This window comes from Dreissena polymorpha, chromosome 5 (assembly GCF_020536995.1).
Source record: "Dreissena polymorpha isolate Duluth1 chromosome 5, UMN_Dpol_1.0, whole genome shotgun sequence".
Classification (NCBI taxonomy): Eukaryota; Metazoa; Mollusca; class Bivalvia; order Myida; family Dreissenidae; genus Dreissena; species Dreissena polymorpha.
Window position 1 is genome coordinate 81,200,889 of NC_068359.1, and position 15,864 is coordinate 81,216,752.

The following is a 15,864-nucleotide window of genomic DNA, read 5'->3' on the forward strand; positions in this document are numbered from 1 at the left end:
ATTTCTATGCATCACAAGGCGAGAACACGTCGAAACTACAAGATTTGTTCGTCATTCTCAAAAATGTATATTCCACCTGTCATCACATTTCGAGAGCACTTGAATTATTCTATTAGACCGTGTATATTCCCCCTTGCATAAAATAGGCATAATGCTAAAAATGTTAGAATATATACCCCCCCCCCCCCTCTAAGCAAATTTCTTTGCATGCATCACACGGCAAAAACACTTCGAATCTATCAGTGGGTATTCGTTCGTCATTAATATAAGTAATATCTATATATCTCACCTCCTACAAAAATGACATAATCCGATTGGCTTAGAGCGGCCACGTGCTATTGGTGTATTTTGCTCTCGTATGGTATGAAATTACTGAGGGTGTATATCCCATATATTATTAGTTACTAACAGTGTAACTTATAATCACCTGTCCTCACAGGGCGAGAACATGTTCATCGAGTCTCTATGCCAGACCATCCTACCGATCGAGGACCTGCTGTGGGTCCTCAACAACGACAACGTGGACAACGTGTACAAGAAACCCTTTCTTAAATGCCTCCACCACGTGTACATGAAGAGCGGCGAGACCACCGTCGAGACGGGGGCCAGCGAGCTCTCGCACTTCGGGTACGTTTGATTGAATTAAGTTAAACGATTTTTTTTTGCATCACAAGCCTAAAGCTTATTGGTACGCTCTCGAGTCTCGACAAGGCAACTCTTTTCGGGCTGACAGGGTTTGAAGAGGCTTATCTCTGATTGTGCCACTCTGGATCAGCAGACGATTTATTCCATACGTATCTTACGGATGAGTCCGGAGATAGCCGATGTATCACGATTGTGATTGTGCTAGACATTTGGGCAATCATATGCTAATTTTTGTACAAAGACGACCCATTTTATGCAGTGATGAAATAATCAAATTCAAATAATATCAATTACTATGGTTTGTCATTCTGCATGGATTTTTAATGGATCTTATTTGTCCCGAATTTTCACAAATTCTAGCACATTTCGGGTTACCTCTATAAAGAAATAGTATTCAATGTAATGGTCTTTAATTCAAAACCATGACAACGACCAGTTCATGTGATTCAAAAAAGAAATATCTAGTTGATCAAATAGTGGTTTATATTAAAGCTAAAAATAAAATGAATATTTAAATTGTGCATTTAACTTACTTCGAAGAATTCTACAAAAAGAAAAAAAGAGAGAAATATATGATTTCGCGGCTTAATAATTTTTCAGACACCTAACATTGTTTCTACGTCGTTCTGTTGGCTAAGGTTGTGCGGTCAACTAATTGACGTAATGAATGCAGAATTTAGAACCCATGTCCTGTAATTAACATTAAGTTTACAATGAAAATATAAACTCATCATTAGTCACCTTAATATGCGACTGGTCGAACATTTTTAGCAACAAAGTTAAAAATAACGAAGCAAACCTTGCGACCGATGAGCGTTGCATGGCAATAGAAACAGCAAAGTTTAAAATTATGTTCTGGCGATTCAACGAGATTGACAATTTATATAGACTCTTGTATTTTAATCTTTAAATGCAGGGTGATAATGCTGTGTGTTTGTCAAACGATGTATATCAATCGTTTTTATAACAACGGAATCTTTAAACAACAGCGTTCGATTTATTACTAAATATATAAAGGGATGTTAAATACAAAGTGTAAACCGAAACGATAACTTGATTGAATTCGAGTTCAACATATGTGATATCAATCAAAATTTCTTTAAACAATATTTCTTTCTTTGTTAACATGAGCTATAAATAAGCTGTCTTCATAGGCATGCATTGTTTAAGTTACACTGATTTTAACTTATGGATGAAAAAATAAACATTTATATTGTTTCTTATTAAATTGTTCTATTTGTCCATACTAGGGATATAGCACGGGGTCATTTTGGCCATTTTATTTCTGGGTAATATGAATACTATTGTGTTAAAGATGACTAACCGCATGTTGTAGAAAAACTGTATGTTGTTCCAGGAAACTAATGCTGTAACTGATGGCCTAGAGCTTCTTAGTCGTTTGATGTCAACACAAATAGTGTTTATTTTATTAATATTAGTTATATTAGTATTAGTTATCTTGTGTTATAACAGTTATTTTATTCATCTTTGATTTGTTGATGATACATTTTAATAATTACAATATTTTTATATAAATGATGTATATATGAAAAGTAATTAATGCAGTACTTTACTAATGACACTTGCAGTACTTTACTAATGACACTTGCAGTACTTTACTAATGACACTTGCAGTACTTTACTTGCAGTACTTACTAATGACACTTGCAGTACTTTACTAATGACACTTGCAGTACTTTACTAATGACACTTGCAGTACTTTACTAATGACACTTGCAGTACTTTACTAATGACACTTGCAGTACTTTACTAATGACACTTGCAGTACTTTACTAATGACACTTGCAGTACTTTACTAATGACACTTGCAGTACTTTACTAATGACACTTGCAGTACTTTACTAATGACACTTGCAGTACTTTACTAATGACACTTGCAGTACTTTACTAATGACACTTGCAGTACTTTACTAATGACACTAAAGTACTTTACTAATGACACTAAAGCATTATGTTAACCGGTATGTGCCGCTTATTTATCTCAGTTCACCCACCCCGTAGTTGAATTGTTTATGTAGTATTGTTTATTCAACTTAAAACGAGAATGTTCACGTTGACTCAAATATGTCGGACTCCATAAAGCTGATCGATCGGCTGTATGTATGTGCATGCCTTTCGTACCTTCTTCTTAAACAGGTTGCAGGATCACGTGACTTTGTGGTAACCGTTAAGTTGTGATTTTTTTTCGAATAGCTTCTTAAAACACTTTTTCTTAAAAAAATTAACTAGTGCATATAAGACAGATTTTTTATGCTGCTTATGGCTATGTGAAATACTTCAGAATTACTTTATTTAATAAGATTTGTTTCTTGTTAAAAAATTGTATGTGTACTGCATTCATTTATACTGTTTTGCTTCACGTAACGTGAAATATTGTCACCGATTTCAGACGTATTGAAGAATTTATTCTTACACCTTTTATATCAGCACACACTGCAAGAAACACTGTCTTCTATGCACTAAAGATGTTTGAAAATAAATTTCAATAACTTGAGATATTGCAAAAAATAAAGTTCTTAACGGTGTGTTTACATTTTGCCCAGCCCGTGTGTAAACCCCTGAAAACCCCATTGATTCTGCACCCTGTTAAAGGATGTCCGGGTAGCGCTATTATTGGTGCGCGCTTCTAACTTACATTACCCGAGCTGCGAGGCGTGAAAGTTTGGTGGGTGGTCAACATACGGGACAGGTGTGGTTTTCTTGGGGAAGTCGGCTCCCACTCAGCATCGCACGACCAAACCAAAATCGTATATGTTTCAGTTAAAACGAACTGGCTGTAAATTGAAGCTTTATTTCAAAATTCGTCGTAGCTTTCGTAATACTACTATGTTAAGGTAGAAGTTCTGGGACACACTACGGAGCCTACTGCAGCCTCGGGCGCGTGAGGCCCTCAGAAATGTCAAAACACACACAAACACTTATAAGAAAACAAATGTCTTCTTTACACAATGAAATCTAGCCAGTCTGTAGGTAGTCGTCTTTGCTGGCCGTTATACGTTTCTTACATCTTATTAATTGTTATTATTATTTAATCATCATACAATATATACATCATATATACAATATTTGTATATTACCTTTTGCAAAAAATGTCGACTTGTCTATTCACTCATCAGCGACCTTTGTCATCTCATGTCAACGGTTACTTCTTTACTCGCTATAATCTAGCCAATCGGGTAGGTTGCTAAGCAGTACAGCTTATAGATTTGATTACTGTTTTCAGTCTGAGTATAATACATACATTATAAATATTAAATATTATATATGATCCGTGCTCTGTGTAACGGGGGTTTAATGCATGTGCGTAAAGTGTCGTCCCAGATCAGCGTTTGCAATCCGCACATTCTTATCAGGGAAGACACTTTCCGCTTTTATGATATATTTCTTTAAAGAAAGTATTTTCGAAGCAAAAATCCAGTTTCGGCAGAAATGTCGTCCCTGAATAGCCTGTGGGGCCTGAACGAGCTAATCTGGGACGACACTTTACGCACATGCATTAAACCCCCTTTTCACAGAGCACGGTCCGTATTTATCTTCGATATAATTCCTCTATGTCCTCTGCCCACTCGTTAGGGACATTTGGCAGTTCATGTCAACGGTATCGGTCGAGATGAACCGCCTCACTGACAGTGTTAAGGAGGACCCAGACAAGATGGCAACCTACATCAAGACGGCACCAGAGAAAAGGTATGAGTCGCGTTCTGAGAAAACTGGACATAATACATGTGCGTTAAGTGTCGTCCCAGATTAACCTGTACAGTATGCACATGCTAATCTGGGACGACACTTTCCACCTTAATTGGATTTTTTTGTAGAAGAGACTTCCTTTACTCTAAAAATACCATAACATCGGAAATTGTCGTCCCAGATTAGCCTGTGCGGACTGCACAGGCCAATCTGGGACGACACTTTACGCACATGCATTATGCCTAGTTTTCTCAAAACGCGTATCGTATATTTTCATGTTAATCATTTCGAGGCTACAACCTTGAACTTTACTACTAAAACAATAATTTTACGCTCCTTCCGTTCTCGTGTTCAGCAGCTGCTAACAGTTCAGCCGCAACGTTTTGCGTTTATTGTTTTAATCATTTCGAGGCTTCAACCTTGAACTTTACTACTAAAACAATAGTTTTACGCTCCTTTCGTCCTCGAGTTCAGCAGCTGCTTTCAGTTCAGCCGCAACGCTTGGCGTTTACTGTTTTATTATGGTTACCCCAGATTTATTGGCTTTGCCTGCGTTGTTTGCTTTTGTGCTTTATTTGGAAATTGGATACATGCTATAAATTAAGGACCGCGTGCTTAAATAACTTTGTTTTTTTCCCGACTGTTCACTTAAATTTTCATTCTTTTTATATTTATTTCACAAGTATTCAGAATATATGTTCTTTTTTAATAGCCAAAAAGGATGTTATTTTTTATGTAACGCTGGATTTTCTGAAGGTTTCCAATAGAAAGGTTTACTTCTTATTTGCCGAAATGATAATCCGTTTAAACACAACAGAATACACGTGTGATTTGTATATGCCTTTGTGTGTGCTTACAATTAATAAAGCCATAAAATTGAAACTAAAGATACGTGTTGTCTCTTTCGGACTTGAATCTAAAATGTCATGTAAGTATGCTAAATGTCAACATTGATATTGACTGGAACATTTTAAATACTAGGCTACATTTGTTACTTATTCTTATATAAAGACGTTTGAGAACTATAAAACAATAGAAAGGTAAGCGTTTCCGTTCACGCATCATGAACCCAACCCTTAAATGCTCTAACCCCACACGTGCTGCTCCCATAGTGGTATCGCCGCCGCCCCTGACTTCGAGACCTCCTCCTACGGCAGCCTGTTGTACTTCCTGGAGGGCGTTCTTCCGTTCCTCGAGGCGTTCTTCCGGGACTTCTACTTCCCGGACCACTCCACGCACCCCAGTGAGCTGGACGAGACGGACCATCTAGCGAAGGCCGTCGTGGTGCGTACTTCTCATCAAGCGGCTTGATTCCTGCGATTTAAGAGTTCAATAATAGCCTGTGTGTAGTTTCAATCAAATTTGAGTTAGATCTTTCTTAATATAGACAATCCCAGAAATAGATGACTCCCGGATTACCGCCCCTGAATACTCACATCACGGTACTGAATAACAATACAGGGACCTATATGTTTGTATAGGTCACTGAACAATAGAAGGAAGTGAAGCGATTATAATGCTTGATTTCCAACTTTAAGACACTTATTAGCAGCAAACAGCATACAACCTGAGCAGCCTGCGAGTTACTTGCAATTTTGTTTTATTTGCCACGATTTGTGTAAGGAAGGTAAAACGTCATTGGTGATGTTTAACCTTTCCCCACTTAAAAATGGCATTTTACCTGTTTGCTGTCGTCCCTGAGAAAATCTAATTCAATTAAAGACCTTTTTTATTAGATTTAGGTTTCAAAGGCTTGATTTCCAATCTTAAGAAACTGATGAGCAGCAGACAGCATAAAAGCTGAGCTGCCTGCAAGTTACTCGCAGGCCTTGCTGGCTTATATTTTTACGTTATTTCAGAGTGGGAAAGGGTTAAAAACATATTGTATAAATATTACACGTTTTGCATCTAAGGTGTGTTCATTCAACTTACCGAAAGTCATTAAGAGCTCGCGCATGAAATGTGAAAGCGCAAAATAAAATAAAAATCCGGACTAATAAATTGAAAAGTTCAAGGTCACTGTTTGTAAAAAAAATACTTGGTTCAATAAAAAACGATCATGGATTCAGTTTATCTCTATAGAGCTTATACAATTGTAATTCGTGCTGAGTTAACTTTAAGGATTGTTTCCCTATGCGTTCCAAAATAACGAATCCGTTTTGATTTTTATGTTAGTGTTTCTTTTTCTTGCAGATGTTCGGTGAGATTCTGGGACCTCTCTTGTACAAGCCGCTTCACATGAAGAATCTCGTCAATTGCATCACCGTGCTTGTTCCTATATCCAACATGCCAAACTCGGTAAGATGAAGTGCTGGGGAGGCGGAAAATTACAACGGGCGAGGCATGGTCAGGGGTGATAACCCCAAAAAAGGGTTAGGGTAAGGGTTAGGTTTAGTAGGGTTAGGGGTCGGGTTAGGGTTAGGGTTGGGTTTAGGCTAACCCAAACCCTAACCCGACCCCTAACACTAACCCTAACCCTTACCCTAACCCTCTAACCCCCCCCCCCCCCCCCCTTGCGCAATACCATACCATGCCTCGCCCGTTGTAGTTTTCCGCCTCCCGAATTGCTGGGGTAAACATTTCCGTATACCTTTGAGCAAACGTAGAAGCTGTCTCGTTGGTGTAGTGCATGTTGAGCGCATTTAGCGGTCCTGTTTTGAACGTTGAACTGTACTTTGATTCGAGGTATAACACACATTTTATTCGTATCAAGACAATGTCTTTATTTTGACTTATTAAGAGACTGTCTATTCTATTCCCCCTTTCATAATTATGACGAAAACATATCATCTTAACAAATATTAAATCATTTTAATTGTATTTGTATGTGTTTTCAGAAATGTATTTCTGAATTCATTCTTAAATATCAGTGTTAATTTTAATCCAGTGATTTTAATTTTTAACCGGAAATACACTCGTTTAGAGATCGTCTGTATGAGAAAGATGATGATGATGTCATTTTTAATACTTGCACAGAATCTCGAGCACGTGCTAGACCGGTTTGCTTCCGGCATCACCGCCGAAGACACGTCTAGTGCCATCCGACGGGTACGTTAGTATAAACCTATTTATTGAGCCTCGTTCTCGGAAAACTGGGCTTAAGGCATGTGCATAAAGTGCTTTCCAAGATTAGCCTGTGCAGTTATCACTGGCGCATCAAGGACGACACGTTCCGCCTAAAATGTTTTTTTTTGTAAAGATGAGACTTCTTTTAATAAAGATTCTATAAAAGCGGAAAGTGTCATCCCAGAATAACCAGCGCGGAATGCACAATCTTATCTTGGACGACACTTTAGGCACGTGAATAAAACCCAGTTTACCAGAACGAGGCTCAGTGAAGGGTCTAGCAGGCAATGAAACTCTAGAAAGCCTTACGTTTTTCTGGGAAGATCACTTATTGCGAATACCTCTAAAGAGAAGTCTTAAGTATTATGGCAAACATTTCTGATTAACAGTCGTGTTGAATTTGATGAAACGATCACATTATATGATTTAAATTCAAAAATAGGATACAGATAACCGACTTATCATTAAAAAATCCCAACTAAGCAATACATGGTTGTTATTTCTCTCAGGGGAACATCGAGTATTATTCAGATGAAGTGGAAATCAACGCTCAGTTTAGGACGTTTGCCAAGAACTGCTCCATAGTGTTCGCTGGGCACAACACGGTGCTTGCCCAGCTTAAGGTTAAATCCAGCAGAGGTTGGTGCGCATGTAATACTGAACTAAACCCATTTATGCCTAGTGGACTCTCCCATCATTGTATTCAATTTCATTCAATTTATTTCCAAAATTAGGGATGTCTAGTATATTTATTTCTATATTTAGAATATTTCTTACAAAAATTCCTTAAAGCAAACAGCGTAGACCCTGATGAGACGCCGCATCATGCGGCGTCTCGTCTGGGTCTACGCTGTTTGCCAATGCCTTTTTATAGACGCTAGTCATAAATGGTTTAACTTAAATGCCGGGTACTATATTATTTCAATTCTATTTAAACGCGATTCGGTCATTTAACTTGTATTTTGTATCGTGAAACTATTTTTATTTGATTGATGTGAACCATAAAATGTATGAACATGTACTTATTAATGTTATATTTTTCTTTTACTAAGGAGGTAAGTAGACACGCACTTTTTTGATACCGAGTTTTTCCAAAGCATGCGTGAATGAGATGCCTCAAACATTTATTTCGCAAATATGAGAACAATTGTAAACAATGCGTCATTTCATTATTGTGTATATTATATTTACTTGAACACAACTATATATATATATATATATATATATATATATATATATATATATATATATATATATATATATATATATATATATATATATATATATATATATATATTACTCATTGTTATAATGATTAACTTAATGATGCATGTACAGTTGACGTCATTCATGTTATTTAATAGCTTTTACATTACTGTATATAACACTGTTTATGAATAGCTTACATTACTGAAACTGAAACATTAAATGCCGATACGACCACATTGTATGTTGATCATAGTTGATTATTTAATCTTGACAGTATAGGACTGTACTTCCTAAAATGGTCATTACATGGCAAATAATGGTTTGAGTAATTTACTTGAACAGAAAGCTAACAAAACAATATCATATAACTATCGTTATCAATCGGATTAGACAATAAAAGTTACCGTAATCCTTAATCCATTTATGCCTAGCGTAAAGAAAAAAGGCCTTGGCAAACAGCGTAGACCCAGATGTGACGCCGCATGATGCGGCATCTCATTAGGGTCTGCACTGTTTGCTTAAAGGGATTTCTGAAGAAATATTCTAAATATAGAAATTAATATACTAGACATCCCTAATTTTGGAAATAAATTGATCCAATTTAGAAGGATGGGAGAGTCCACTAGGCATACATGGGTTAATCAACATTTTAGGTAAGGGTTAAGATTAGGGTTTGTTCACATATTTCTATTTATAAGATGGTCATGTACACAACTCATATGTCGCAGGTTTTCATTTAAACAGTAGCTCTATCGTTTAATGGTACGTTCCACATATGCTACAACATACATGCGAATTTCAACAGTGTGGCCATAAAATCATTGCTGTGACGTCATCCCATTGTCTGCGCTGTTTTTATCACATGCCATACCAAGTCTCCCATGTTATATAACCATTACGAATATTTGTATCTTACACATGTGTAATAAACTTTTTAAGCGTTTTCATTGGCTTAGTTTGCGTTCGATTTACCAATCGCATTTTGTTATTTTGCTGAAATGACGTTGCAACGTCAAATGACGTCACGAAATGTAAACAACATTCGGGATTTATCATTATTTTTTCTTAAATATTTATTTTATTTGCTTTTTTAAAAGCATATGATAAAAAGATCTGACACTCGTTGTCATTATCATACCATATTTTATTAAACTCGTCCAGGAAATTCGTTAGTAAGCTAGTAAAGGCTCGCGTACTAACAAAATTCCTGAACTCGTTTAATAAAAATATGATATGATATGACAACTCGTGCCAGATCCTATATATCTGTAATACATCTTTATATTTTTAATTTAATTTTTAAAGGTCGACCGTCATTAATTACGCGTGTTTCGTAATATTGTGGTGCTGTGTTAATAATTGACAGCACGTTAAAAGCGCGAATTAATACATCAATTGTTTCTGACCATGTACTTTCATTTATTTATCTGCGTAATATAAAAATACAAAATGGAGTCTGGATGTTTATACATTTGTTGTATTAAGATTTTGATGCAGCGTCTGTTAAAAATTATGTACGCAATTGACCATATGTGTATATATATTGTTGTAATATGAATGTGCGCATGAGCTCAATCCTAATGTATGTTGAAATTAACTCTACATTAATAATGTATTCAGTAAGATATAATCCTAAAACTACCCATTATATATTATTAATTTAACCGTCCGATTGAAATTAACTCTACATTAGTAATGTATTCAGTAAGATTTAATCCTAAAACTACCCATTATATATTATTTATTTAACCGTACGATATTTTTAGAACCTGGATTTTTTTTATATCTAGTTCATTTATAACAAGAATTCATTAAATAAGTTTTTAATTTATAATCATTTGTTACTCAATACACTCTAATGTTACCATAAACAAAACACAATTAACGTTGTTTAACTATCCCATATTCCACCCATAAAGAAGTCACGGTTAGGAACACGTCGAATAATTCATATTCAATTGCATAGAGGTGTATGCCCTTTCAAGTACATTCGAATTAATATCCTCGCGTTGTGCTTTTTAAGAGTCATTATGTCTGTCCGAACTCTAGTGATAACATTGATACTTGAAGTGTGCAATCGCCACAAAATGTACATGTGCCAGACACATTTTTCAATTCAAAGTGATCTACGCCTTCCTGTTATCTTTGTCATTTCCTGTGTAGAACCAGTACTTTGTGTCTCTTGGGAGATCTAAATAACGCCCCCACAGTAGGGGTCAAACTGGTGACTTCCCGGTCGCTGGGCGGACACCGTATCCACTACTCCGCACTTCGTATACAAAGTACTTGTTACCGCAATGTTTGCATCGTGCACTGAGAAAACTGGGCATATTGTATGTTCGTAAAGTGTCGTCCCAGCTTAGACTGTGCAGTCCGCACAGGCTAATCAGGGACGACACTTTCCGCTTTTATGACATCTTTCGTTTAAATGAAGTCTCTTCTTAGCAAAAATCCAATTAAGGCGGAAAGTGTCGTCCCTAATTAGCCTGTGCGGACTGCACAGGCTAATCTGGGACGACACTTTTTGCACATGAATTATGCCCAGTTTTCTCAGAACACGACTCGTTTGCAGAGTACACGGACCTGGGTGGTGATGAGGAGCTACCGTTGGGGGAAGAATTCCAGAGCCTGGTAAAGTGCTTCATTAACCAGAACGAGAAAAAGGTTATCAAGAAATACGAGTGGACGGCAAAACTCATTGAGAACCTGTAGTAAGTTGAATATACATCTATTACTGTGTATACTAACTGTTATACATGATAACATTCCATAGTCGGTTCAAGGGGGGGGGGGGGCGGACGCGGCGGACGCGGCGAACGCCATCCCCTCTAAAATCGCCACAGTAAAGGCTTTATCCATCCTATTTCATATTAACTATGCACTTTTTTGACATTATAAGTAAGTACTTTGATTAAAGTATATAAGGCGTGACATGCTCGAGAAGTGGTTGTCAAAGCAGTCAAAATCACTTAAATCGTGGAGCTTACAATGAAACCCTGAGCTCCCGATACTTTTTTTTCAGAAAAAGAAATGTCAGCACGGCGCGTTTGAAGAACTTATATTTTAGATTTTACATACACAATTTGAACCCCAAATATGGAAATTATAATCCGTAATGGGTCATAATTAGGAATCAACTAAAGACATTTCATCCCCTTATTTTAGATTTTTTTAAATTCTTTTAAAAAGAGTAATTTAAGACTGCATTCTATTATAAACAATAGTTATGCGATCATTCCAAATTTAGTTTCTGATCAATCGACAGGTAAACCGTTAAAGGGGCCTTTTCACGTTTTGATACATTGACAAAATTTTAAAAAGTTGTTTCAGATTCGCAAATTTTCGTTTAAGTTATATTTGTGAGGAAACAGTAATACTGAACATTTACCATGCTCTAAAATAGCCAATATATGCATCTTTTGACGATTAAAAAACCTGAAAATTATAAAGCGTCGCAACGCGAAACGATTAAATACTGTGGATAGTTCTGTTGTTGTCGTTATATTTTGTAAAACTACGCGGATAGCTTATATAAAGACTAAAATACTTTTAACATTTCGTGAGCGCGGATGGCCGAGTGGTCTAAATGGTTTATACTTTTACTCCAGGGGTCAGTGGTTCGAACCCAGTTGTGGGTTACTTTTTTATTTATTTTTAAATTGTATTCTTGACTTTTCACTGGAGCTTTTTATTTCCAATGTTTACAATTATCAATATACAGCATTTAATGACAAACTTCAAAACATGCAAAAATCTGTGAAAAGGCCCCTTTAAAATGTGACTTGAGTTGGGAGTTGTGTGGTATAAGTTTATATTATTTCAATGTTGGAATTTGCTGTGATATCCAATTAAAATAAAATTTGAATTTGTTGGACGAATAAGCATATTCACTTGCGCAACATCAAATGAGGCACGATATTGATGTCTTGCAATTTCGTTTGAACACATTTCGATTTGCTATTAATTGCATTTCGTGTTTAATTATCCACACAGACATCAATGTACGCATACAGAAAACCAGATTAAGTGTCATCAATCTTTATACGGTACAAAAGATGGCACAGCATGCTTCCCTGTGGAACTCCACATATTTTTATGAATGAGAACTGCGTAGTTCCAATTTTCACGTACTTTTTGTGTTCGATAAATACGAGTCCATCAGCATACGAGCGGAGTCTGAGATTGGATAAAGGCGTAGTTTATGTAATAGAATATCGTGATATACTAGATAAATGCCTTACTGAGATCTACAAATGTAGAACTGATAACAATAGCGGAATCAATTTCTGTCGACACAACACCAATAGCCTTAGGAGTGATGTTTGACAAGAATTAAATTGCAGAACCCAGATTATTTGTCATTGAAGTTAGCCGAAAAAGCAATGCGGGTCCTTTGTCGAGTTTGTGACAATTTCTAATGTCAATTTAAATATGCACAGTATATCCCTGGAGAAGAAGCGGATTACGGAGCATGCCCGCATGGAGCTGGACGAGTTGAACATCAAGTGTCTGCAGATCCTGAGGGCCATGATTCACAACGAGGAGAGGCAACTTCCGGCCGACTGGGCAACCAGGACTACGGAGCACAACATTTCAAAGTACGGGGGCGTCTTTTGTAGGGTTTAAAGACGCATTTGTATAAAGATAATAATATTACTTCTTACACGTAGATTTTTCTAAATATTTGATCTAATTACCAAAAAATGCGACACATATTTCTTAAACATTCGAAATCGTGTATGTCTGTGCTTGCATATTAACGCAAAAGAGACTTTGTCATGAATAATGCCGCTAAATAAATTTTATTAATGAAAATATCTCATTTCACAGGTCACTGAAGGTTGTCAACCAAATTCAGAATTTCTACGACTCCAAACAGTCCATGATGAAAATCCTCCCTCACCTAGCAACGCGTAACGAGGAGGTTGCTAAGGAGGTGCTCGGCTTTCTTTGCGTTATGTTATTTAACGCTAACCATACAGTTCAGGTGAATGCTTTCATTATTAAATTGAGAAAATACAAACAAGAATACCATTAAGTAGTATACTACGTTTTATCGCATGTTTTCACGAAAATTACGAAACCTATTTTAGGAATAGTTTGGATAAAATTGAAGAATGTTTCAGATGTACCGATTGCACAACCATCATTTTTGTGCTTATTCTTGATGCAGAGAATACCACTACAATATAACATATGCGCAGAGATAATAGAACATATACATGTCTTTTTACAGTTCCAGAATCAAAAATATTTTGACAAGACAAAAAAAGTAATTGTCAAGCCGAGATGTTATGTTAAGATTAAATAATATTTATTGAAGCGTGTAATAGTCGTCATTTTCATAAGTTACGGTGATTTCCAAGGCCTTACCTAATTTTAGTTTTCTTTTTCTGACTGATTTCGTTGTAATATATGTTTTACTTTACTATTTATGACTGCAATATTTCAGCAATCCATGTTGGATTACTTCTTGTCGACCAGGGAAGAGGTGTTCTTCATGGCGGTTCGAGACCGGATGACTCTATCTACGAACACCATCAAAGAAAAGTACGTGTGTCACTTAATGTCAGAATACATTTAAGTCTATCAAACTATGTTTGCATATCATCAACTTTTTGTCACCGTTGAGTATAAGTCAACACATTTAGAATATTTTTTGAACAAATACAAATCATAACATTCTATAAATCTTCTTGGGATATAGTGCGCTGCCCTTTTGGTGGCATTCATGTGAGATGATTTTAACAGGTGCTAATAGAAATAATAGTAGTTGTACTAGTAATGATAGTAGTTATACTAGTAAGAATAGTAGTTATACTTGTAATTATAGTAGTAATAATATTGGCATTCTTGTCTATTAAGGGTTTTTTCAGTAAATTAATGTATGTTAATGTATGTTATCAATGCAATCTTGAAAGGATGCTATTATTAAAATCTTCTTCATTGACCCATGTATTGACCCCAACCGTGGGGTAGTCTGCTCATGTGTATTAAAGCCCTGGTGATATCACAGTGCGGACAGAGTATGGCAAGCCTTATCAGCTGAGATCAATGAAACCACCACTGCATTCAGCCTATGCAGAATAACGCTTAACGAATGCACAGAGCGGAACTCCATGGCATGGTAAGATAGCCTTTAAAATGGGCATGAACCTGAGTTCGGTTCTTTCTTGCAGGAGGTCACTTCAAGCACAGATGGACGCACAGAAGAAAAAAGATACTACCAGAACAGTCTCCAAGCGTGCCGCGAACACGTTTGTTGTGTCGATACTCGCGCTTAAGGTAACCTGATTATTTCACTTGGCCAACATTTGCGTTGTTGGTACTCACGATGAAGGTAAAATAAAATCTGCGTTATTGTCAAAACAAGGCTAAACAAGATGTGTTTTTTATAATAATTTCAAAATAAAAATTATTATTTAAGTTTATTGTGTTCTTTTTAAATAACGTAGAAATATAGTCCCAGTTAAAGCATGTGCAATTATTTTACTGGCCCAGAACAAAAAGGTACCTTCACTTATGAATTATTTTCGAATTACACTCTTTATTATTATCTCTAAAATGATCTTTATATTAAAGCAAATCCAGGCATATGAGGATGCGTTAAAACAACAGCGGCTGAGCGGATGGGTATGTTTAAACATTTTATATATGGTTGTATTGGATTTTTAAAAACATTTTTTTGCTTTTAATTATTTTGGCTGTGTTTATGCGCTGGGTAGTAGTAAATTTTGAGTGTATTTTAGATACCAACGCATTCAGTCATTAATGAATTTCAAACTGCCTTGCTTATTATTTGTGTCATTTTCTGAGAGAAGGGGCATAAAGCGTGTGCGTTAAGTGTCCTCACAGATTAGCCTGTGCAGTCCGCACAGGCTAATCAGGGACGACACTTTCCGCCTAAATTGGATTTTTGCTTAGAAAAGACTTCATTTGAACGAAAAATGTCATAAAAGCGGAAAGTGTCGTCCCTGAGTTGCCTGTGTGGATTGCACAGGCTAATCTGGGACGACACTTTACTCACATGCTATAAACCCAGTTTTCTTAGAACGCGGGTCATTTTAAAACCAAAACGTTAAGTGTCTTCGAATACTACATTCAAAATAAAATTTAAAGAATACCTACAAACAAATCATTGATATATATGTATGCTCATTTTTTACTTTTTCTATGTTAATACTTTGTTGTGATGTGTCTGATGTAATTTATTTTGACAAATTGATTTTTGAAAGA

The 15,864-nt window shown here is 36.2% G+C and overlaps 1 protein-coding gene across 1 annotated transcript in view; it reads left to right on the forward strand.

The window, feature by feature from the left end:
- Nucleotides 1-15,864, forward strand: part of LOC127831400 (inositol 1,4,5-trisphosphate receptor type 3-like) — a 103,014-nt gene that overhangs the window by 56,346 nt on the left and 30,804 nt on the right. The window contains exons 37-48 of the mRNA XM_052356386.1: nt 440-627; nt 4,240-4,353; nt 5,466-5,637; nt 6,547-6,651; nt 7,330-7,401; nt 7,929-8,058; nt 11,201-11,339; nt 13,068-13,226; nt 13,459-13,615; nt 14,081-14,178; nt 14,808-14,913; nt 15,211-15,261. Coding sequence (XP_052212346.1) covers nt 440-627; nt 4,240-4,353; nt 5,466-5,637; nt 6,547-6,651; nt 7,330-7,401; nt 7,929-8,058; nt 11,201-11,339; nt 13,068-13,226; nt 13,459-13,615; nt 14,081-14,178; nt 14,808-14,913; nt 15,211-15,261 — 1,491 coding nt within the window. The remainder of the gene's footprint in view (nt 1-439; nt 628-4,239; nt 4,354-5,465; nt 5,638-6,546; nt 6,652-7,329; nt 7,402-7,928; nt 8,059-11,200; nt 11,340-13,067; nt 13,227-13,458; nt 13,616-14,080; nt 14,179-14,807; nt 14,914-15,210; nt 15,262-15,864) is intronic.